The sequence below is a fragment of the Odocoileus virginianus genome, chromosome X (assembly GCF_023699985.2).
Source record: "Odocoileus virginianus isolate 20LAN1187 ecotype Illinois chromosome X, Ovbor_1.2, whole genome shotgun sequence".
NCBI lineage: Eukaryota > Metazoa > Chordata > Mammalia > Artiodactyla > Cervidae > Odocoileus > Odocoileus virginianus.
The window spans coordinates 11,414,504-11,440,368 of NC_069708.1; the positions used below are offsets into that span (position 1 = coordinate 11,414,504).

Genomic DNA, 25,865 nt, shown 5'->3' on the forward strand with positions numbered 1-25,865 from the left:
CAGTACTTGTTCAGGGTCCAGTGATCCAGGTAATTAATGCTAAGGAGCACTCCTATCTGGTTTGCTTTTCAGCCGTAAGGATGTGAGCATCCCAAGGAGAGCAGAGCTAGTTTGCCCTTAAAATTGCCATATGTAAAATAGATAACCAATGGGAATTTGCCGTATGACTCAGGGAACTCAAACAGGGGGTCTGAAATAACTTAGAGGGTGCAATGAGATGGGAGGTGGGAGGGATGTTCAAGAGGGAGGGGACATATGTATACTTATGGCTGATTCAAGTTGATGTTCGGCAGAAACCAACACAATTCTGTAAAGCAATTGTTGTTCAGTCACTCAGTTGTGTCCGACTCTTTGCAGCCCCATGGACTGCAGCACGCCAGGCCTCTCTGTCCATCACCAACTCCCAGAACCTGCCCAAACTCATGTCCATTGAGTCGGTGATGCCATCCAACCATCTCATCCTCTCTTGTCCCCTTCTGATCCTGCCTTCAATCTTTCCCAGCATCAGGGTCTTTTCTAATCAGTCAGCTCTTCGCATCAGGTGGCCAAAGTATTGGAGCTTCAGCTTCAACATCAGTAAGGCAATTATCCTTCAATTAAAAAATAAATTTAAAAAAATCTTGGTGAATTTTCTGAGCTCTTCTATCTCAGAAAAAAGGCATCCCCTTCCTGGCCTACATTTATTCAGAAGAAGCTATTTTGAGGGTGTAAGTTGGTATAAATCTATGTCCACCTGGGCTGCAGTAGACTGGAAACCCATCCCTCAAAGCCTTGGAAAGGAGGTAGGCAGTGAGTGTAGGACAACCTTACTTTGAGTTGCCTCCCTAAGACCAGCCTTCTGGAAATGGTGTCTTGAGGCTGGGCAGAGAACTCAGTTGAGCTGCATTCATGGGCTTGGGGGCTACCGTGGGCATGGGGTGGGGACATCTCAGAGAAACTGGGGATCTGGCATGCATGTGAATGGCTTAGGCTGAGTGGTGATCTTTACAGAGGCTATGAGGAAAGTAGGTGTTTCTTGTCTGGAAACAAGCCTGGCTTGTTTCAAGCCTGACTCCCATCAGGATCACCTAGAGAAGTTCTTATTTTTTATGTTTCTGGCTATTTATTTTGGTAGGATTTCAAATCTACCCAGAAAAATTGCAAGGATAGTACAAGGAGCTGAACACCTTTTACCCCAATTCACCAACTGATGATATGTTTTGCCCCATGTGCTTCCCTATCTTCTGTGTCAGCAGTTGGCACATCTTTGCTGTAAAGGGTCAAGCAGGAATTATTTTAGGCTTTGAAGGCCATGCAGCCCATCACAGCCACTCACTCCTGCTTTTGGAGCACAAAAGCCTCCCCAGAAAACATGTAACACATAGGCATGTCTGTGTCCCAATAAAACTTGATTTACAAAACCAGGTAGCTGGGGGGTTGTGGTTTACCCACACCAGCTCTCTTCCCTCATGTGCATCTTTTTCTTCTCAAAACCACTTATGTACCTGTTAGTGCAGATCCTGGGGGAGAGCTTTGTAAAAGATTTTTGTCTCAGCTCCCCATCGACCATCTCGATTCAGTTGATCTCTATATCAGTCTCTTTAGCAGCGCCCAGTCACACGCTAGCTCATTTTGGTGCTTAGCCAGGCCAGAGAACAGCTCTTTGGCTTTGTGGAGGTCATAAGGAAACCAACATGACATATCATCTAGAACTCACTTCCTTCACTGAGTTCACACGGGCTGGTCAGTAAGTAGAATTGTCAGCGGCATTTCAGCACATCTTGGCTCATCAAAGCTGTGCCTGTCGCCTCAGAGCCTGGGCCCATGTTTTTCTTTTAAAAGCTGCAAGGCGCTAAGTGCGGAGACCACAGTGCCTTTGATGTGCCACCCTTAATTCTTTTCCTTTCCCTGTTAACAGCTGAGCTGCTGTGGCGTGCAGAACTATACCAACTGGAGCACCAGCCCCTACTTCCTGGAGCACGGCATCCCCCCGAGCTGCTGCATGAATGACACCGATTGCAACCCCCAGGATCTGCACAACCTGACTGTCGCCACCACTAAAGTGAACCAGAAGGTACCCGCTCCCTCTCGGCCTCAGTGGGACTCAGTGGTGAACATCTGCAGAGGGCTTTTTTGTCTCTGTGAAATGATGACAAATAGGTTAGAAATGGTCATCTTGGAGAGAGTCAAGAATCTTCCTCTGTGGTTCTTTCTGGGCAAGGAGAGGCCCTGGGTGCCCCACTTCTGAAGGAGAAAGCTGTGCCTCTGCTCGCCTCGCATTCCTGTCCCTCAGCAAGACTCTCCGAGGCATAGTTAGGAAGGGTTTGCAAGTGGTTCCTGTTAACCCTGATGCTGATGTCAGGGAACACTGCCTTTCTTCTTTCTGGTGTCTGTCTTCTGCTTAATATACCTTCAAAACATGAAATTGTTCCCAGCTGGGTGCCAGTCCTCAGCGGAAAGAGGGAGTCGAGTTGACAGACAGCATGTGGTTCTGCGAGGATGGGAGGGGGGGGCTTGATTTTAGGGACGTCACTGCTATAGGAAAAGAAATCAACGACTTCAATTCAGCTCACTGTCAACATCCTGACTCCTAAAGAAATTAGAGAGAGGAAAAAGCTGTCTAAGAGAAATCTGAAAGTTAGTACATAGTAGAAATGAGGGAAATGAAATTTAGGTAGTCAGAGGAAAAGGAAAATCAATTCTGTATTCCATTCTGAGGACATGGTACAGCTGTGTGTGAGGGCCACCTCTGTTTTTAAAGATTTAGAGAAATGCCACATAGAAAATATGTTTTGGTGAAACAAAAGGGAGAAAAACCCTACTGTTGAGTTTATCCATGGTTATGCCACCATCAGGTAAATTTTTTCTTTTCTTACTAAGGTCAAGTGAAGATCTTCAAAATCCTGTGGGATCTGGGCCAACTACTGAATAATTCACAGAAAATAGCCATCCTTTCAAGATTTGAATGTAGAAAGATAGTTTCTATAATTTACCCATGTAATGTCGATACTTGTAGCAGAAGTGCTACAAGGCATTGTTGCCATTCTAGAAGCTCAATTTGTCATTCTGGGCTTATTACTTTCTGTCAGTGTGGTGAGGTAAGATGTTCAGTACAGACAGCTGCTTGTCTGAGCTAAGAGGACATCTGTTCTGACTGGAATTTTTGAGGCTTTCCTCACCTCTTGACAGTGAGGTGACTCCTGGTTTCTTCCTGGATGCCTCCACTAATCACCTATCTGTCATTATGCTGCCATTGTATGCAGTGCTGAGCTGACCCAGCCCTCAGTGGATGCTCCAATGTATAAAAGGCCAGATGTGCTTTATGGCCATGAGATATTGGTACAGCAGAGCCTCAGGAGATCCTTTGGAGATACAGCAGCCATCACTCTTGAGAAAAGCCTTTTTAAAAAAAAAAATTCACTCAAACTACTTCCTTTGTGAAAGTTGAGGACTTCGAAGTCAGGACCACAGGGCTGGCATCAGACTGCAGTTAAGTTCTGTCTCAGCCACTTGCTGTTCATGTGATCTTGATCAAGTTACTACAGCCTTGCTTTTCTCATCTGTAAAATGGAGAGAATAATTCTTGCCCCTTAGGATTGATAGGATTGACTGAGATAAAGTGTCTAAAGCACAGTTCATGGTAGAGAGTAAGGACAAGAACATTTTAACTGTCATGTTAAATGGTAGTTGTGGTGTCCATGTCATGACAATGACAGTGACATCTGTCTTGCACTCTACCACACTGTGCCTTTCATTAGAAATGATGTAGCAGGTCCTCGGAGCCAGGGTCTTTTGTTTGTATTCAAAAGCAAGTTTAGAGGCAGCTTCTATAGTGCATTTCTCTAATCCTGACAGTGATTTCCAGAAAGAAAGATTGGGGAGCATTTTTTTCACTCTAGTGACAACCTACAAACTGACCTCGCTCTCAGCACCATCCCCCCAATCGTACTTTACATTTTCCTGAACATCTCAAAGATACCTCGAAGAGGTACTTTTCCCTCACTTCCTGTTTAGTCTCCTATCTGGCTCCGTCTCTGGAGAAAAAGTGAGTGACAACTGAAATTGGCCTAGTTTAAGTTTCATTAGGTATTCTCATTGAACGCCCAGCTGAACTTTGAACTTCTCAGACAAATTACTTCCCAGGTCTGAGTCTCTTGACACCTTATCTATAAGAGGTAGGCAAGGGACCTCCCTGGTGGTCCAGTGGTTAAGAATCTGCCTTCCAATGCAGGACACAGGCATTTGATCCCTGGTTGGGGAACTGAGAGGAACTAAGACCCCACATGCCATGGAGCATCTAAGCCTGCACATCACAGCTAACGACCATGTGCTGCAATGAAGTCAATGGCGCAAATAAACATATAAGTATTTTTTTAAAGGTGATGCATATGGGGTGGGATAGTCTTGTCCAAATCACTGGAAGAGAGCAAGCAAGAGGTGAGAACAGTTAAGCAGGATATTAACTGTTTTGAGGACAGTGTTGGTTTTGCTACACATGATGATGAAATGTCCAACAGGTTCAGTTAGCTAATAGCACTGACCAAGCTCCTCCCACCTAGGAATTCCTTTCCAGTTTTTAAAGCTGCCAGGGCAAAAGGAAGACAGAAAGGTATTCTGAGATGCCTCCTCCCAGAGCCTACCTGGTAGCAGCTGTCTACTCTTGCTACCGAAATGCCTTTTACTTCCAGGTGTTTCCCATCAGAGACCCTGTTGATTTAGACTTGCTGAGAGGCTGAGCAAATTACCTGTGCTGTTTCTGGGTGTTTCTTAGGACACTTAGCAGGTCTCTGTGGCTGGATCTCACACTGGACAACCAGTCTTTCATTTTAGGACATGAAATGAGATCGTTATGGGCAGATAAGATCGTGGTTTCCCGGAGAATTTAAGGTGGAAGGCAAACATGCACTGGGGTTGTAGGATCAAAGCAGTTTGGGCAGAGCTAGGCCAAGTCCTGGGAACTGGGCTTGTGGGTCCACAGAGTGAATGACGAGAAAAACTGGAGGCAGAAAGCATTTACTGCAACCTGGGACTTGTATTGTTTAAACAACAAAGAAGCTCATCACTTTCATCTTCTCATCTTAACTAACTCTCTTACTGCTATAACTTAATTGGTTCTTTCTTTGGAGTGAAAAGTAGTGGGGGAACTTAGAGAAGAGTGCTTCTCCAACTTTAATGGGCATGTGAAACATCTAGAGGTATTGTTAACATTTGTGAAAAGTTATTAAAAATGAGTGACCCCAGGATCTGATTCTGATTCAGTAGGTCTGGAGTGAAGCCTCAGATTCTGCATTTCTAACAAATTCCCCAGGAATACTGCTGCTGCTCATAGAAAACCCCACTTTGAGGAGCCAGATTTAAAAGGAATGATTTTGCCACAGTTGTGCTAATGCAAAGCCCTTACTTCCTTTTTCTGGTTTCTCTTACTGGTTGGAATGGGCTTTTCAAAAATAATGTAACTGACTGAATGGAGAAGAAATCATACTTTCAGTTCAGTCGCTCAGTCGTGTCCGACTCTTTGCGACCCCGTGAATCACAGCACGCCAGGCCTCCCTGTCCACCACCAACTTCTGGAGTTTACTCAAACCCATGTCCATCGAGTTGATGATGCCATCCAGCCATCTCATCCTCTGTCGTCCCCTTCTCCTCCTGCCCCCAATCCTTCCCAGCATTAGGGTCTTTTCCAATGAGTCAACTCTTAGCATGAGGTGGCCAAAGTATTGGAGTTTCAGCTTCAACATCAGTCCTTCCAATGAACACCAGGACTGATCTCCTTTAGGATGGACTGCTTAGATCTCCTTGCAGTCCAAGGGACTCTCAAGAGTCTTCTCCAACACCACAGTTCAAAAGCATCAATTCTTCAGTGCTCAGCTTTCTTCACTGTCCAACTCTCACATCCATACATGACTACTGCAAAAACCATAGCCTCGACTAGACGGACCTTTGTTGGCAAAGTAATGTCTCTGCTTTAAAATATGCTATCTAGGTTGGTCATAACTTTCCTTCCAAGGAAAACATATTCACCTTATGTGTAGAACTGAAGTTCACAGCAAAAAAACAAAACAAAACTCTATTCTAAAAACAAACCTTTTCCAAACTATTTTGCAGAGTAAGAAAATAGACCACTTGACTTCTCTCTGGTTTCTATTATTGGGCTTGTGCTTCTATATTTTGAGCTCATGTAACACTGGTGGTCTGAACTTCATCTCCCCACCTCCCCCACATCACTGTGGGGAGGAGATACAGCAGTGAATAATGACCAGCACAGAAAAACACTATCTTAGCTGTTGCCATTTGAGAAAGTGCTATTAGTGCTATTATGAATAGAATATCTACCTCTCTTCTTGCTTTGACTTCTTCTTAACCCAAACCAACCTCCTTTCTGATACCTGTTGGAAAAGAGTGCTATGTATAATTTCATTAGTAGAAATGAAATTAGTGAGCAAGCTTCTCTTACAAAGAGAGAATCATAGTTCAAAACTCCCCATGAGCAATAATACACTTCCTTTACCCCCCCGCCCCTGCCCTGGCCTTCAAATTTGCACCAGGTAACTGAGGAGCATAGTTTATTCATTGCATTGAAAACATGTGTCAAAGCACTGCTGCTAAAGAAATGCATCTTTCTTTGCAAACAGAATATGAGTGCATAAAATATCATTTGCTAGAAGATACAGCATTGGTGGGATTTTCCTAGGCTCCATGAGAAATGTTAAACCATTACATTTTGAATTAAAAAATGGGAGTTATGTTTTTCGTTGTTCTTTGTTCTTCAGATGTTATTACAATTCAGTGGGCTTTTCTTGATAAACTACAATCCTCTCCACCCTGCTTTTGAAATGAATGTCTTGATTTTTCACGGGCTTCATGCATTCAAGTTTGAAGCCCTTTTCCAGAGAACTGGAAAAAGACCATGTTTTCCAAAGCTGAATACATCACTTCAGAAGTCTTGGTTGATTTGGCCCAGTTCCAGAGAAAATCAAAATCATATCATTTGTTTTAAAGAAATTGAATTTTATCCATTTTAAACTAAACAATTGAAATTGGTAAAATTGGTGTTGGTTTTAATCATAACATGGGCTCTGCCTGCAATGCAGGAGACCCAGGTTCAATCCCTGGGTCAGGAAGAGCCCCTGGAGCAGGAAATGGCCAACCACTCTAGTACTCTTGCCTGGAGAATCCCATGGACAGAGGAGCCTAGCAGGCTACAGTCCATAGAGTTGTAAAAGAGTTGGACATGACTGAGCACAGCAGAGTTGGGGAATGCAGCAGCTAAATCACAACATGTAGAGATTTCACAGGATGGTAAATGGACACTCATTTCATTTTACAAATGAGGTTATTGACAGAGAGGGAAAGTGACTTGTTCAAGGTCACATAGTAAATCTGTGAAAAAGTGACTCTAGAACATGGGTTTTTCCCTACTAAAAAAAAAGTAGCAGTCTTTGTATGAAGAACCCTAAAGTGCCATAAAGTTGGCAGGCATTCAACCACCTCCTTCTAACCAGATTTCACTTTATCTGCGATTTTGTCATTTGTTGTGAAAATGCTAGTAACTGTTTATCATGCTGAGCTTTCCTGATCAAGGATTCGAGATAGTTTTTCATCTGTTCAAATCTGCCTCTGGATCCTACAGCATTGGTCTCATAGATCTTACAGCCTTCTTGTTCAATTTCATCCTATGATGGAAACATTAGTGAATGAAAGCATATATCTTGGATTTGCTTTTAGATACTCCAGCCAGGGGATGAGTTTTGAAGCAATTGAAGTGAAACAAGACTGACTATATGTTCATTGTGATATTAGAGGCAGGGTCACTTGGGAGTTTGTTGTACCACCCTCTGTTTCTTTTGTTTGTTTGAAATTTTTCATTGTATTTGTGAAATGAAGATTGGGGTGTATGTGTGAGTGTGGCAAGGTAACCCAGGCCCATTTGGCCTGGATAAAAGATGTCTCTGAGACTGTGTCTCTGTGTTTTCAGGGTTGTTATGATCTGGTGACCAGTTTCATGGAGACCAACATGGGAATCATCGCTGGAGTGGCTTTTGGGATTGCATTCTCCCAGGTAATCCTGTGGTCGGGTCTAGTCTTTCCTCTGTCTCCTGCTCACTTTTCCTGGTCTGCAGATTCTCTGGCCGCCTCCCTGTGCCTAGGGAAAGGCTGATGGATGGGGTCTGAACTCCTTGCTCATTAGTCCTCAGGTCATCTGTTTATTGATTTTCCTTTTTCAACTTAAATGAAGTTTTGCCATCAAGGGAATATCGGTTACAGTTCAACTAATGACTAGCTCCAGAAAAACAACTCGTTTCTTCTGTAGGTCAAATGGAGGTTAGCTGAACAAAGTGCTGCCTTAATTGGAGCATAAACAACTCCAAACATCAAATGGCTGATTTGGATTTGGGGGGAGAGAGGAGAGGCTCTTTTCCTGGTTGACCTGTCCCTTTTTGATTTCTTAGTTCCTGGGAATTGTGCATGAGATCTCGTCCTAAAAAAAAAAAATGTAGCCAACTTCATCTTGTGATCATTATTTTGATCTGAAGGTCTGATTGTTGTTTCTTAAGAGGAAACTGAATTTGTGTATAGGAAATGTTATATCCCTTTATCTCCACGTGGCCTCCAGAAAAGAATGAGAGAAGCAATTATGCAAATCAAGCAGACCATATATACTCAAGGATGGAACATGATTAAGTGAAATCCAAAATTTTGCCCACCTCCACCAGGCAGTGTGTTTGTCCCATGGGCTTCTGATCTCCTGGTCAAATGATAGAGCATATATACCTAACAGCAACAACAACAAAAAATACAATGCAGAATTTTTTCAGATGAACAGATCATTTTTTTTCCAGCAAAGCCCAATTAATGTCACCTCAGTCATGTTGCTATGGCTCTGGTCTTACCTGCCTGAATTCTACATCAGCCCTCCCAGACTATAATTACTATCCACCTGCCCCGCAGTCCCCAGACCTCTTTCCTTCTTGCCGAACCAATACAGATCCACTTTAATCCTATTTAAATGTGTTCCTAAAACTTCACTATTGAAATATGGCATGTACAGAAAAGTGCAGACATTGTAAGTATACAGCTTAATAAGTTATCACAAGATGAGCCTATCTGTATACTTACCATCAAGGAATAGCACATTAGCCTGGCAGTTTTTGCATATGGAGGGCCTGGCCTGAGGTAAGTCGAAAAGTTTTTCTGTGCTGCCTAGGAGAAACCCTTGATGCGGGGCTCACTGAGTTGGCTCTGTGGCCCTGTGGGCAGTGAGAGAGGGAAGCCCCAAGGAAGCCTGAAACAGACTCTCTCCACAGAGACTTTAGGTCTCATCAAGGTACTCCAGAGTCGTTGGGATAAAAAAACAAACCCAAAGCCCAGGAGCATCACAGAGGCAGTAGCATTCACCCACGTGGCTGGTCAAGTGCAGAGATTTGAGATCTGCCGTGTTCACCTTGGGGCAGGGAGAGGAATGGCCATGGGTGGCTCTTGGTAGTCAGATGCACTGGGAGCTGCAGCTTTGAATGGTGCCAGGAGCCTCAGGGAACCTGGAAGCTGAGGCAGGCTTCCAGATGCCAGTAGATCCAGGGCCTCTCTGGGACCATGGTGGCCACTTAGCAGATGCCTGTTCAAGAAGAACCAGCCCTGCTGATCCTGGTCACTGACCTGGCACCAAAGCTTCAGCCACACGTGTTCAGAAATTTTAGGACAAGTGTCATAGTGACACTTAGCAAATAAATGTTGGCTAAATCAATCACATTTGCCTATGTCTTGAGCTTCCAGTAATAAAATGAACTTTGCTAAGTAGAGGCCACAGGGAGATCAAAATAAGTAGAAAAGAATAGAGCCCCCGCCCCCTGACTGCTCACTTGCCCCCACCTTCTCCTTACCCTTCTCCTCAGCTGCTCTCATGACATCCATGCTGTCCTTGGTTGGAACAAACCAGTCTTGCATACCTTTTGTCTTAGAAATTAAACAGAAGTGTGGTATAATATACCTAAATGTGGTATAGTGGACAAGCTGAAGTCTAGCCTTTTAGTAGACTTGTGTGTGCTCGGTCCCCTATTAAATAACTTAGCTAACTTAAAGACCTTGAGTGCTGGTTTTGGGCAGTAGGGGTTTGGCAGGCATTAACTACTTCTCTCCATAAATTCCCAGGTGCCTTTACCCTCTCAAGGCAAAGCCTGTTTGTCCAGACTTGATGGGCAGGTCCTGCTGCCCTGTTAATTTATAGCAGGTAGTTGAGTGTGTTTTGATAGGGTACCTCCTCCCTTGCATCTTTGGCAGCTACTCTTTTATTCGAGGGGGTTTGGGGATGGATGGACACACACACAGACACACCCCGCCTCCCTCACCCCTAACATGAACTGGCTGTCTGTATTTAGCACTTCTGTCTCCGATGTAATCAACTTCACTAGACTTGGAAACTGTTAGGCTGGATTAATCCCCCCAAAGCACAATGTTACAGTCCTGAGTAAGGATGGGAGAGCTGTTTTCCAGAAGGGAGAGTTGAGTGGCTTGCTTGAGGTTGGGTGACTAGTGTAGATCCACTACAATTCTGATGATCTCATCTGGTCCATAGCATTCAACATTTAGGCCAAATATAACCCTTGTTCTTGACTTACGTAGCACCTAAATGGAAGGCAGTTTGTGCCTTTATAATGAAAGTGTTTGAGTCTGTGAAATTGCAAGGAGAAAGGTACTCATCAAAAAATACCCATCCCTGTCCTGCCCATCCATCCCCTGTCCTGCCCAACCCTCTCCTCTGCAGGGCCTCCTCCAGGGCCCACAGGCTGCTGCCACGATTTGTTATGGACCAGGGGTTCTTTTCCAGGACTTGTTTATCTTTTCTGTATCTAGGACAAGACAAAGCTGTCAGTAGCCTCGATGAGACATGGCCAAATAAGTCTAACAGAATTTTCACCTATTCCTCTACTATTTTCAGGCTCTGAAACAGTCCCTAAAAGTATTTATATGGTTTTGTTTTAAATCAGATTCCTTGGCATGTTCCTAAAGATGTGGAAGTTTTATTTACTTTCCCAGTTAGGCCATCAACATAAAATCTCTACAGGCATTATGAAAAGTGGAAGTGTTAGCTGTTCAGTTGTGTCCAACTCTTTGGGACCCGATGGACTATAGCCCACCAGACTCCTCTGTCCATGGAATTTCCCAGGCAAGCATACTGGAGTGGGTTCCCATTCCCTTCTCCAGGAGATCTTTCCGACCCAGGGATTGAACCCAGGTTTCCTGCATTGCAGGCAAATTCTTTACTATTTGAGCCACCAGGGGAGGCACTGAGAAGATTGAAATTTTAGACCTATTGTTAAGCAAGTTGTCTTTTATAGCTTTGTTACCTGGCTTCTTTTTGCCCCTCAGGGATCAGGGACTGGCCCATGTGGTGGCCATAGTGATTGCAGGGGAAGATACCCCTGCCCCATTGCCTCTGACAGCCCTGGTCTTGGTTGAGCTAGACTCCACCCTCTCTCAGCCCCTCTCCCCTACCACTTGGCCTCCACCCTGTTCCTGGGGATCTGCAGAACCCCATTGATGTGATCCCTGTTACTGGAGCTCTCTCTGTGGGAAAGCTTCGATAAGGCTAGAGTTGGCCTTCTGTAAGTCTAGGGGCTTTTTTCTCTCCTTCCCTCTGTAGCTTCTCAGTTCTTCAAGGTCCTCCCAGAGGCTTTTGTGACCCAAAAGAAAGCAGAACATAGTACAAACAAGGCTGAGTGGTAGAAATAAAATGTTACTTCCAACAATTAGATGAAGGCTAATTACAAAGTCTTTTAGATGACCAAATACCAGTAATCTGATCTCAAACTCCCTAGGCTGTATGGGATTTGGCATTTCACCAGCCCTGAGAAGAGGGAGAGGCAGCTCTGCGATCTCCATCCTGAAGGCTTTTTAGCAGAAGAGGCAAGCTCTCTTCTTCCTGTCTCTCTGGGGTTTAAAGCAGAAGTTTGTCCCTGTGCCCACATACTCCAGCCTTAACACATCAGCCCCAGAGCATACCTCTGGTCTTGAGGGATTTACATATATTTAACCTAAAGAAAGGTTTCATCTAAATAAGAATGGATTTTTCTATCTACAGAATAATTGGGTCTAGTGGCAAGCGTTTGGTCCTGATTCAGACTGAGGAAGAGCCTGTGTGTTTACCTTTAATAGGCTTTCAGTTACGTACCTAGAAATAATCTGTTAATAAATGGTATTAAATATAGCATGTTCCCCCTCCCCACTTTCCTTTAATTTGGTGATAAAGGGAAATGAGAGATCAAAGTTCTCTCTCAAATATGATGAAACACTATAGCAAATGTGAAATCAGTAACCCTGCAAATAATTCAGAACACCCACCATATCCCAGATTCTAGTTTTTCTTGCACCAAAATTAACTAAACTAAAAGCCAATATATGTAAACTACTGTTCTCACAAAGTCTGTATATACCCCAGCTCAGGACTTTTTTAAGGAACAGTTTCTTAGTAGATGTTAAAAAATAATTTTTAAACACCTGTCTTCTCCCATGGACAAACAGAAGAAGGTATGTTCTTGCCCTAGAAATACAAAATACAGTTTGAAAGCAAATAGCTTTTATTTTTCCTTATATTTTTAAAATTATTATTTCTGTGAGAAAGTCTGTCCACTGCTTTAAAAATGATACTGTTTCTGTTTGGGGGTAAAAAGGTGGAGGGACATACTATATTCCCCTGAAAACAGGCATTTTAGATACAAGAAATATTGATACATACTACAGAATGTTTTGGCTGTGTGGCTTGTGAACTGCCATGGGGGCCGAGAGCACTGCAAACCACTCAATACAGGAGCATTGCAAATTGTGAAGTGGCATGGTGACTACTGTAAGTGCTAAAACATACTAGAGGTCAATGAAAAACAAACCTGAAGTGCTAATAAGCTTTACAAAGAAAGGAGTGTCTAGGAACTTGAGATCAAATAAAGACATGCCCACTGAAAGCCCTCTCCCTGAAGTTTCCAATGTAAGGCAGGAAGGGAGCCCTGATGGTGAGAGGCAGAGGAGTTATTCTGGAGAGGAAAGGGTCTAGGCTAGAAAGGGGGCTCTTCTTGGTTAGAAGAAGAGGCTGGAGCCATAAACTCTGTGTGGGCTTCCTGTATGGTTTGAGGGGGGTTCTTTAACCTCTCCTGAATCTGGGTGTTCATTGGAAGGACTGATGTTGAAGCTGAAACTCCAATACTGTGGCCACCTGATGTGAAGAACCGACTCATTGGAAAAGACCCTGTTGCTGGGAAAGATTGAGGACAGGAGGAGAAGGGGACGACAGAGGATGAGATGGCTGGATGGCTTCACTGACACAATGGACATGGGTTTGGGTAAACTCCAGGAGTTGATGATGGACAGGGAGGCCTGGCGTGCTGCGGTTCATGAGGTCTCAAAGAGTCGGACACGACTGAGTGACTGAACTGAACTGAACTGAACCCATTTACTTATCTGGAAAATTGGGATGGTAGTACTGCCCAGGTGTGTAGTAGGGATTAAGTAACTCGGTATTCCCAAGTGTTCAGTGTGCCTCTGGTTTTTGGCTGGCATCTGATTTTTGAGAGTATCGAAAGTGTGATCTGGTGTATCTTGGTCCTGAAAAATAGCAGATATAATGAAAAGAGAAAAACTATACGGCTCAAAATCCTTGTACTCATGGAGGGGATTTTATTTTCTCATTTGGCACAATATTCTGGTAGCTCAGAGGGTAAGGAATCTTTCTGCAATGCAGGAGACCTGGGTTTGATCCCTGGGTCAGGAAGATCCCCTGGAGAAGGAAATGGCAGCCCACTCCAGTATTCTTGCCTGGAGAATCCCCATGGACAGAGGAGCCTGGCGGGCTACAGTCTATGTGGTTGCAAAGAGTCAGACATGACTGACAACTAACACTTTTCTGGAGGTTACAGCCATGGTTACTTTGGCCACTTGGTATAGGCACAGTACTGTGTATTTTGTGGCACAAAATGATGGCTAGAGCCTTGATAGGAAATGAGTCCAATAGGATGGTGACTTTTCCTTACCTGACAGAGGTTATAATCTGCATGTTTCATAGCACAATTTCCATTGATAAAGGAAGAGAGGAATCTAGGATTTGACCAACAGAGGTAATCAGGTGGGCTGCAGCCTGCAAAGTTGAGCAGAGAGGAAGAAGAACAGAGTTCAGGTGTTGCCTTGATCAGTAGTAGGACCCAATGTGTAATCTGTAAGATAAGGGTGACCAGATAGACTGGGTGAGTGGTTCTGTCACCTAGAAGGCTGGTTAAAACATCATTGTCTGGGCCCCACTCCTAGATGATGCTGATTTCGCTGGTCCTGGGGCCACCGAAGTGTATGAAAGTCACTAAGTTGTGTCCGACTCTTTGTGACCCCATGGACTATATAGTCCATGGAATACTCCAGGCCAGAATACTGGAGTGGGTAGCCTTTCCCTTCTCCAGGGGATCTTCCCAACCCAGGGATTGAACCCAGGTCTCCTGAATTACAAGTGGATTCTTTACCAGCTGAGCCACCAGGGAAGTTATACTAGACTTTATACTAGATATTATACTAGACTGTCTCTCAAGGTCATTGCCACCTCTGAATCAATAACACATGGCCAGTTGCTTAAGAAGAAGTGACCCTCACCTGGCCAAGAGAAGCTGTAGACATTCAGACTCAAGTACATAGTCAGAGTCCTGTCCAAAAAGTGCTTATCTTCCTGAGTCAGGAATGAGAACTGTGGTCTCCAGTGAGCAGAACAGATACAGTGAAGTAACAACTTTTTATCAGATTCACTTGTGTTAGAAATTAAGTCAAAGCACAAAGTAGGTAGGAGATTGGGAAGGTGGATACTGGTTGTGCTGAAAACCCAGGGGGTAGACACTGGGTGTAGATTGGCCCATTTAGGCCTAAAATATCTACATGGTTTAGAGATAAAGAGAAGTTCAAACCTGCCCCCACCCCACCTCACAAACCATGACTTACTTCATGTCTTACTTACTTGGCAAACTCTCCAAGTCCAGAATAGCATCCCATTGTCTCAGGGAAAGAACTATCATCTTGTCAGCCAGGTATGACTGGAGTATCAGCCTATGCTGAGATAGCTTCCCAATGCATGTGGTTATGGTTCTAAATTCAATTCTGACATTCAGTTCTACCATACTAATACCGGGTAGTTACTACTACCTTGCTGTAGTAACTTAATTGTTTTCATTATGCTCAGAACATAGGAACACATTTTAATATTACTTACGTCAAAAGTCATTTTTCAATGGCCAGAGTGAACTAGAACTGTAACCTTATGGCCAGTTCGAGATTTTCTAGCTGTCCTCCACCGGCACTTAGACTTCCTAAGTCTTTGCTCCCACTACTGAAATCAGGCTTGACTGTTTTTCCTAGTGCCCTTTCCCCATTCATGTACAAAAGCCCTCAGCTGATAAAAATTATATCTGGGTGGAGGGGGGCAGGTCAAAGAAATGTGTTCCCTCAGTGACTTGAGAGCCTGTTGTCTTTTTCCTTCTGCCAACAGCTGATTGGCATGCTGCTGGCCTGCTGTTTGTCCCGGTTCATCACGGCCAACCAGTATGAGATGGTGTAAGGAGGTGAGTGGCGGTGGGGAGGGCTCTCCCTTTGGGGCCTGGACTCCCCCCTTCAAAGGGATGAAGGTACTGCTTGGTCACTTCACTACTTGTTCTCGGTGGCACTTGGCCATGTGCCAAAGCCTCATTTCTCTGGTGCTGGGCAAGAGATGTGATTATTGCTATTGTGGCAAACATCAAAATGTTCTCTTCCACTTGTTACCTTAAGTCCTTATTAATGGTGAGTCACTTACGTGTTTTAATTTCTCTCTTAGTCTTTCAAGAATGATGGAATAAGAGACCTGTTTGCAAAAGGAACTGCAGCAGTCTTTGAAAGACTTCCAAAGAATGTTAGAGCACAGTACATCATACACCTGTCCTAACCCCCACCCAACCCCGTGAGCAACTGCAACTGACGCTCCCACACAGCCTCTGCTCCACCTTTCAGCCTGCATCATGCTTAGCGTTCCATTTTGTGAAGCCCTGTTGTGCCAGAGTGTAGCCAGGTTCCCTGCATCTAGTCCTAGGGGACCCCACCCAAGGCCCTGTGCGTGCCAGCTCCTCCATCTGTACTTGGTCCAACTGCAGCTCATTGTAGGTGACTGGTTCTCCACACCATCACTGGCCCTGCTGGGCCCTGCATGTAGTGTGGGAGGCTCCTGTTAGCCCTTGATCATGATTGATAAACGCTGCACACCCCCTAGATATAGATAAGCAGATAGCTATCAGTTCTTTTGGCTTAATCTCCTTTGGTTGGGTTTTCCCTTTTACTAAGGCTCTTTCCTACCTTCTTCAGGCTGCCTAGGGCACGTAATACTTTGTAATTGTCCTTGAGGAGAAAAGGGCATGTGTCATGCACGGAGGAGATTATCAAGCTTTGGGTGGCCTCCTTGCTCCTTGCTGTTACATGCTTGGGAACGTATAGAGGGTTTAGTGCGCCTGTATAACCCTGTTACAAAGCTGTATTGTTGCTTCCTGTGAAGGAAATAATGACTTCTGTTTTTCCCCAATTAATTGCTATTGTGTTATTTTACTTCTTTCTATATTTTTTCTTTGCATTGACATTACAGACATCGAGGACCTCATCAAAGTCAATTTAAAAATGAGTGTGAAGGGGGAACAAAAGTCAAGATATTTTTAAAAGATCTTAAAAAAATGCCTCTGTCTCGCATGCCAAGAATGCATTGATATTGTGAACATTTGTGATACATGTATTAATAAATAGTCATTACAAATTACTGTGTTCTGGTCTTGTTCTTAAAATTTTTAAACACATTTCTATTCCATTTTGTTCATAGGACAGGGGTCCTCAACCCTCGGGATCTAATGCCTGATGATCTGAGGTGGAGGCTGATGTAATGATAATAGAAATAAAGTATGCAATAAATGTAATGCGTTTAAATCATCCCAGAACCATCCCCCCCGTCTTCCCCCTGGTCTGTGGAAAAACTGTCTTCCATGAAATTGGTCCCTGGTATAAAAAAGGTTGGGGACCACTACCATAGCGGATTGGAGGTGGACCACCTTACACACTAACACATCCTCCCTTACAAGCTCCAACTCCACTAAATAGCACTAAACAGTATAAAAATTGAAGGGGTAGATTTTTTCTTAATGGACATTCCAGGAACTTGAATCATTTATCATAAACAGGATGTACTGTTGGCTGCAAAAATAGAATCTTCATATTTCAGGCTAGAAACAGAAAGATTTCAGAGTTTTTAAGTCTGAATGTCACCTTAAAAAGGGAAATGAACATCTACTTTCCCCCTTATTGTTCCTAATGATCATGTATTCTTCCCTTCCTTCGTTCTTCTCTGGATTGAATAAACTCAATCTAGAGAAGAGATGACATCATACCATTCAGTTGTCCCAATGCCATGGCTTTTATTAATACTAAAGTATGAAATCCTTATACTTGATTTAAAGAGCATTTTAGCAATAGGTACAGTATATATTTTCTGCAATCTATTTTTTTCCTTAATATGTGTGCATGTGTGTTAGTCACTCAGTCATATCTGACGCTTTATGACCCCATGGACTATATAACTCTCCAGGCTTCTCTGTCCATGGAATTTTCCAGGCAAAAATCCTGGAGTGCATTGCCATTCCCTTCTCCATTCCTTCTTAATGGATCATCCTTAAAAACTAGTAGAAGCATTTATTGATCTTTCCCCAAATAAGTGGATCTAAAAAGCTCCATTTTCTCTGATGTAGATGGTGTTCTAACTATATCCACATATTACTCTACAGAACTCTACAGGAAGTAAACCCTAAAAGGCTTACAATATCTGACCTACACCCTCAGATATTCCCTCTTCAAAAGGTCAGCATTTTTAGAGAATTAGAGATCTCTTCTCTATAGCCCAAAACTTTTCAAAGTTTCATTTACATTTCTCTTTTGTTATATAATAAAAGGAGGCTTTTCTGTAAAATTCTAAATAGAGCCCCATCCATGGTTCACCTTTTTGCAAACTATGCATTCACTAGTATACTAATACTGTTATACTTTGGTAAACAAGAAATCTATACACTTTCTAAATTGAATTTGTATCTCACCATTATATAATTTCAGTGTGAAACATTTAACTAAGATTTATTTGAACTTTAAAGTATTGGTGTTTCAACCTTACTCAGAAATAAAGTATATTTAGCTTTAAAAGGTATTGCCTCACATTATTCCAAAGTCATTATACTAATTCATACTCCCACCACAGAGTAGAAAAGTTCCAGTTTGTTCACATCAACACTTGTTATCCTCAGACTTAGTTTTTTTGCCATTCTGAATGTATGGAGGTATCTCAGTTTGACTTCACATTATTATTGGTAATACTGAACATTCACTTTGTCATTGACTACTTTGATATCTTTATTTATTTATTTATTGGCCAGGCTGTGTGGCATGTGGAATCTTAGTTCCCTGGCCAGGGATTGAATCTGTGCCCCCTGCAGTGGAAGCATGAAGTCTTAACCACTGGACTGCCAGGGAATTCCCGATATCTTCTTTTATGAGGTGTTCAAGTCTTGTGTGTTTTTTGAAAACTCAGTTATTTTAATTGATTTGTAGGAATTCTTTATGTATTCTGGATGCAAATCCTCACTTGGATGTATCAATATTTATTGCAAATATTTTCTCTCAGCCTATCATTTGATTTTTCACATACAGTCAATTAGTTTTTTCCAGCTTTATGGACTTCCCAGTGGCTCAAGTGGTAAAGAATCTTCCTGCAGTGTAGGAGACACGGGTTTAATTCCTGGGTTGGGAAGATGCCCTGAAGGAGGAAATGCAACCCCTCCAGTATTCTTGTCTGGGAAGTCCCATGAACAGAGGAGCCTGGAAGGCTACAAATAGTCAGACATGACTGAGCATGCATACACTACTGAGATGTATTTGATATAATATTGTATAGGCTTGAAGTGTACAAGTTGATGACTTAATCCACTGATGTATTGTTAATTGCTACTAAACAACTAGTGGATCACTGAAGGAATCAAACAGTAGATCAAAAAAATACCTAGAGACAAATGAAAATGAGAGCACAAGTATCCAAAACCTATGGGACACAGCAAAAGCTGTTTTAAGAGGGAAGTTTATAGTGATGCAATCTTACCTCAGCAAATAAAAGTCTCAAATAAACAACCCAACCTTATGCCTAAAGCAACTAGACAAAGAAAATCAAATTCCAAAGTTAGTAGGAAATAACTTATAAACATCAGAGCAGAAATAAATGCAATAGACTAAAAAAATAGAAAAGATCAATGAGACTAAAAGATGGTCCTTTGAAAGGATAAAATTGATAAACCTTTTGCAAGACACATCAAGAAAAAAAGGGAAAAGGCCCAAATCATTAAAATCAGAAATGAAAAAGAAGTTACAACTGACACCACAGAAATAAAGGATCTTAGATTACTACTAACAACTATATAACAATAAAATGAAAATATATAAGAAATACACAAATTCTTAGAAAGGTACAATCTCCAAGACTGAACCAGAAGAAAATAGAAAATATGAATAGGCCAATTACCAGTACTGAAATTGAAACTAATTTAAAAACTCCGAACAAACAGAAGTCCAGAACCATATGGCTTCACAGGTGAATTCTATCAAACATTCAGAGAACAGTTAACATCTATCCTCCTGAAACTATTCCAAAATATTGCAGAGGAAGGGACACTCCCAAACTCATTTTATGAGGACATCATTACCCTGATGCCAAAACCAAAGATACCACAAATTAAAAAAATTATAGGCCAATATCACTGACGAACATAGACGCAAAATTTCTCAACAAAAGACTAGCAAACTGGATCCAATATATTAAAAGGATCATTCACTGTGATCAAGTGGGATTTATCCCAGGGATGCAAGGATTTTTTTCAATATTCACAAATCAATTAGTGTGATACACCACATTAACAAAATGAAGAATTAAAACCATATGACCATCTCAATAGATGCAGAAAATGCTTTTGGTAAAATTCAGCATCTATTTATGGTTAAAAATACCTCTCCAGAAAGTGAGCCTAGAAAGAACATTGTCAATATAATAAAGGCCATATATGACAGACCCACAGCTAATATACTCAACAGTGAAAAGCTGAAAACTTTTCCTTTAAGATGAGAAACAGGACAAGGATGTCCACTCTTGCCACTATTCAAAATAGTTTTGGAAGTCCTAGCCATGGCAATCAGAGAACAAAAAACAAAAGGAATTCAAATTGGAAAAGAAGTAAAACTGTTACTTTGCTGATGACATGATACTATACATAGAAGATCCTAAACATGCTACCAGAAAACTACAAGAGCTCATCAATGAATGTGGTAAAGTTGAAGTATCCAAAAGTAAAACACAGAAATCTTGCATTTCTATACAGTAACAATGAAAGACCAGAAAGAGAAGAAAACAATCCCATTGACCATTACATCAAAAAGAAGAAAACACCTAGGAATAAATCTACCTAAGAAGGCAAAAGGTCTGTAATCTGAAAACTATTAAGACGGTGATGAAAGAAATCAAAGATGACACAAACACATGGAAAGATACAGTATGTTTTTGGACTGGAAGTATCAATATTGTCAAAATGACTCTACTACCCAAGGCAATCTATAGAATCAATGCAATCCCTATCAAATTACTAATGGCATTTCCCAGAACTAGAACAAAAAAAATCTTACAATTTTTATGGAGACACAAAAGAACCTGAATTGCCAAAACAATATTAAGAAAGAAAAGCAGAGCTGGAGGAATCGGGCTCCCTGACTTCAGACTATACTGCAAAGCTACAGTCATCAAAGAATAAGATACTGGCACAAAATCAGAAATACAGATCAGTGGAATAGGGTAGAAAGCCCAGAAATAAACCCACTCACATATGGTCAATTAATCTATGACAAAGGAGGCAAGACTATACAATGGAGAAAAGACAATCTCCTAAATAAATGGTGCTAGGAAAACCGGACAACTACATGTAAAAAACATGAAATTAGAACATTCTTTAACACCATCCAGTCAACTCAGTTCAGTTGCTCAGTTGTGTCTGACTGTGACTCCATGGATGGCAGCATGCCCGGCCTCCTTGTCCATCACCAACTCCCAGAGTTTACTCAAATGCATGTCCATTGAGTTGGTGATGCCATCCAACCATCTCATCCTCTGTCATCCCCTTTCCCTCCCACCTTCAATCTTTCCCAGCATCAGGGTCTTTTCAAATGAGGCAGTTCTTCACATCAGGTGGCCAAATTATTGGAGTTTCAGCTTCAGCATCAGTCCTTCCAATGAATATTCAGGACTGATTTCCTTTAGGATGGACTGGTTGGATCCCCTTGCAGTCCAAGTTACGCTCAAGAGTCTTCTCCAACACCACAGTTGAAAAGCATCAATTCTTTGGTGCTCAGCTTTCTTTATAGTCCATCTCTCACATCCATACATGACTCCTGGAAAAACCATAGCTTTGACTAGATGGACCTTTGTTGGTAAAGTAATGTCTCTGCTTTTTAATATGCTGTCTAGGTTGATCATAGCCTTTCTTCCAAGGAGCAAGCGTCTTTTAATTTCATGGCTGCAGTCATCATCTGCAGTGATTTTGGAGGCCAGAAAAATAAAGTCTGTCACTGTTTCCACTGTTTCTCCATCTATTTGCCATGAAGTGATGGGACCAGATGCCATGATCTTAGTTTTCTGAATGTTGAGTTTTAAGCCAACTTTTTCACTCTCCTCTTTCATTTTCATCAAGAGGCTCTTTAGTTCTTCTTCACTTTCTGCCATCAGTGTGGTGTCATCTGCATATCTGAGGTTAACACCATACACACACATAAACTCAAAATGGATTAAAGATCTAAATGTAAAACCACATACTATATAACTCTCAGAGGAAAACAGGCAGAACACTTTGACATATATTGCCACAAGATCCTTTTTGATACATCTCCTAGACTAATGGGAATAAAAACAAAAATAAACAAATGGTATCTAATTAAACTCAAAAGCTTTTGCATAGCAAAGGAAACCATAGGCAAAAGGACAACCCACAGAATAGGAGAAAATATTTACAAATAATGTGACTGACAAGGGATTAATCTCCAGAATTTACAAACAGCTCATATGGCTCAATATCAAATAAACAAACAACCCAATCAAAAGTGGCAGAAGACCTAACTACATTTCTCCAAAGAAGACATACAGATTGCCAAAAGGCATATAAAAAGATGTTCCACATCATTAATTAGAGAAATGCAAATCAAAACTACAATAGGACATCACCTCACACTAGTTAGAATGGCCATTATCAAAAAGTGTACAAACAAATGCTAGAGAGGGTGTGGGGAAAAGAGAACCCTCCTACATTGTTGGTGGGAATGGAAACTGGCACAGCCACTATGGAGAACAACGCAGAGGTTCTTTAACTAAAAATAGAAATACCATGTGATCCAGCAATCACACTACTGGGTATATCCAGAGAAAACCATGGTTCAAATTGATACATGCACCCCAGTGTATATTGCAGTGCTATTTACAATAGCCAAGACATGGAAGCAACCTAAATGTCCATTAATAGATGAATGGATAAAGATGATGTGGTACATATATATAATGGAATATTACTCAGCCATTAAAAAGAATGAAATAAATAGCCAAGACATGGAAGCAACCTAAATGTCCATTAATTGATGAATGGATAAAGATGATATGGTACATGTATACAATGGAATATTACTCAGCCATTAAAAAGAATGAAATAATGCCATTTGCAACAACACAGATGTACCTGGAGTTTATAATACTAAGTTAGAGAAAGACAAATATCATATGATATCACTTACATGCAGAATCTAAAAACAATGATATAAATAAACTTATTTAAAAAACAGAAACAGACTCACAGACTTAGAGAATTAACTTATGGTTACTAGTAGGGAGAGAGAAGATGGGAGGGGCAAGACAGGGGTAGGGAATTCAGAGGTACAAACCACTACGTATAAAATAAATAGGCTACAAGGATATATTGTGCAACACAGGGAATATAGCCAATATTTTATAATAACTATAAAGGCAGTACAACCTTTAAAACTGTGAATCACTATATTGTGTACTTGAACCTTATATAATATTTACAACTATACCTCAAAAAAAAAAAAAAACTATGGTAATCAAAATAGTGTGGAACTGACAGACCAATAGAACAGAATAGAGAGCCAAGAAATAAACTCATACACTTATGGTCAACTAATATTGGACAAAGGTACCAAGTGTATAAAATGGGGATAGAATGTCTCAAAAAATGGTGTTGAGCAAACTGTGTATCTATATGCACAGGTATGAAAACTGGGCTGTTATACTTTACTCAAAAGTCAAATAAAAATGGATTAAAGACTTACATATAAGACCTAAAATAGTAAAATTCCTAGAAGAAAACAGAAAAAAGCTTCTTGACATTGGCTTCAGCAATAATTTCTTGAATATGATACCAGCAGTACAAGCAACAAAAGCAAAAATAAACAAGTGGAAGTACATCAAAGCAACAAGAAAAGGCAATCGATGAAATGGTAGAAAATGCCTGCAACTCATAAATCTGATGAAGGGTTAATATCCAAATATATAATATATAAGCACACCAAACAACTCAATAGCAAAAAACAAAATACTTGATTTAAAAATTGACAGAGGAGCTCAATAGAAATTTTTCCAATGAAGACATACCCATGACCAAAGATATATGAAAAGGTGTTCAATATCACCAATCACCCAAGAAATGCAAATCAAACCACAATGAGATATCATCTCAGCTATTAGGATGGCTATTATTTTTAAAGACGTAATTTTTGCCAGGGGTGTGGAGAAAAATGAACCCTCACCTATTATTGGTAGCAATGTAAACTGGTACAGTCACTATGGGAAAAAGTACGAATGTTCCTAAAAAACTTAAAAATAGAACTACCATGACACAGCAGTCCTACTTCTAGGTTTGTATTGAAAGGGATTGAAATCAGGATCTCAATGAGCTATCTGTACTCCCGTGTTCATTGCAGCATTACTCCCAATAGCCAATTCGTGGAAACAACCCAAATGTCTATCATTGGATGCCTGGATTTTAAAATGTGATGTATACAAACAGTGTAATATTTTTTAGCCTTAAGAAAGAAAGAAATTCTACCATTTGCAACAACATGGATGAACCTGGAGGACAATATACTAAGTGAAATAAGCCAGATACAGAAGGGCAAATACTCCATGATACCACTGCTATTGTGAATTTAAAGTAGTCAAACTCACAGAAGCAAAGTAGAATGGTGGTTGCCAGGGTCTAGGGTAAGGAGGAAACAAGGAGGGATTAGTCAAAAGATAAAAAGTTTCAGTTAGATGAGATGAATAACTCCTAGAATAACAGCATAGAGACTACAGTTAACAATATTGCATAGACTACTTAAAATTTTGCTAAGGGTAGATCTTATTTTAAATGTTCTTATCACAAAAATTAAGTAAGTAAATAAGTCAGTAAGTTAATAATAGAGTGCAGGAGGGAAAAAAGTATCTTCCCACAAAGAAAACTCCAGGTCCAGATGACTTCACTGGTGAATTTTGCAAAACTTTCAAGAAAGAGATAATACTAGTTCTACACAAAATATTCCATAAAGCTGAAAAAAAAATGGGGGGGGGGGGCATAATTCCCAAATCATTCTGCAAGACAACATTACTCTTATACCAAAATCTAAACAAGATATTAAAGAAAACTACAGACCAATATCCCAATGAACATGGAAAAAAATTCTAAACAAAACAGTAGCAAAGCGAATCCAACAATATGTAAAAACAATGTTTTAACTCATAGTGCTTTATCCCAGGAATTAGCACTTCTCTTCTACCTTGTTCAGAAAGTTCTAGCCAGAACAATCACACAAGAAATGTGTCTGCAACATGGTTGAATCTCAAAATCATTACACTAAGAAACCAGTCAGAAAAGATCATATGTTGTATGATTCTCTTTATATAAACGTAAATAACAGGCATATTTAGAGAGACAGAAATTAGATTAGTGGTTGCCTATGGGTGGATGGACAGGGGCGTGGATGTTGGGGAGAAATTGAGAGTGTTAAAAGATACAGGGTTTCTTTTCGAGGTGATGAAAATGTTCTACAATTGATTGTGGCGATGGTCGCACAACTCTGAATATACTAAAATCACTGAATTGTGCACTTTAAATAGGCACATTTTATCATAAGTGCTTGTTTGTTATTTTAAAAAAGGTATATTTTGTGTCACTGAGTTCTTCTGAGTCTTCCCCTAAGTATGGGTGACTGGAAAAGTGAATAAAATCCTTGTACAGATTAGCAAGAATTCTTTCTCCATTTCTTTGTGTCACGTTTTCTTAAGTTTCTTCTGGCTATAACATTATACAAAGATTTTTTTTTATTCTTTGAATTCTGAGCTTACCTACTTTGCCAAACAGTCATTTCTATTTGACTGAATAGCCATTTCTGTATATGTTAGTATTTTAAAACTCTGTTCCGATAAGCAATTGTTTGCTTTGCCTGGCTGTGAGATTGCAAGCTTAAGTCTCTGAAGGGAGTATCCTTGTTTTCAACTTTTCATAGAAGTGTAAGGCACAAACAGGAAGTACTCCTATCATAAACATGTTTTTGATGATTTTTGACTAAGTAAACACACTCATATCACTGGCACCAAGATCAAGACATAGAACTTTCCCAACTTCTTGGAAAATCACTCATGTTCAGAAGAGAATTTTTTTTAAACTGTGGTAGAAAACCACATAAAAATTATCATCTTAACTATTAAGTGTACATTTCATTAGTGTTAAGTACATTCACCCTGTAGT

At 41.0% G+C, this 25,865-nt stretch overlaps 1 protein-coding gene across 1 annotated transcript in view; it reads left to right on the plus strand.

Annotated features, from left to right (window-relative positions):
* Positions 1 to 16,765, plus strand: part of TSPAN7 (tetraspanin 7) — a 125,970-nt gene extending 109,205 nt beyond the window's left edge. The window contains exons 5-8 of the mRNA XM_020913674.2: positions 1,898 to 2,053; positions 7,955 to 8,038; positions 15,482 to 15,554; positions 15,806 to 16,765. Coding sequence (XP_020769333.1) covers positions 1,898 to 2,053; positions 7,955 to 8,038; positions 15,482 to 15,550 — 309 coding nt within the window. The 3' untranslated portion in view covers positions 15,551 to 15,554; positions 15,806 to 16,765. The remainder of the gene's footprint in view (positions 1 to 1,897; positions 2,054 to 7,954; positions 8,039 to 15,481; positions 15,555 to 15,805) is intronic.
* The last annotated feature ends 9,100 nt before the right edge of the window (positions 16,766 to 25,865 follow it).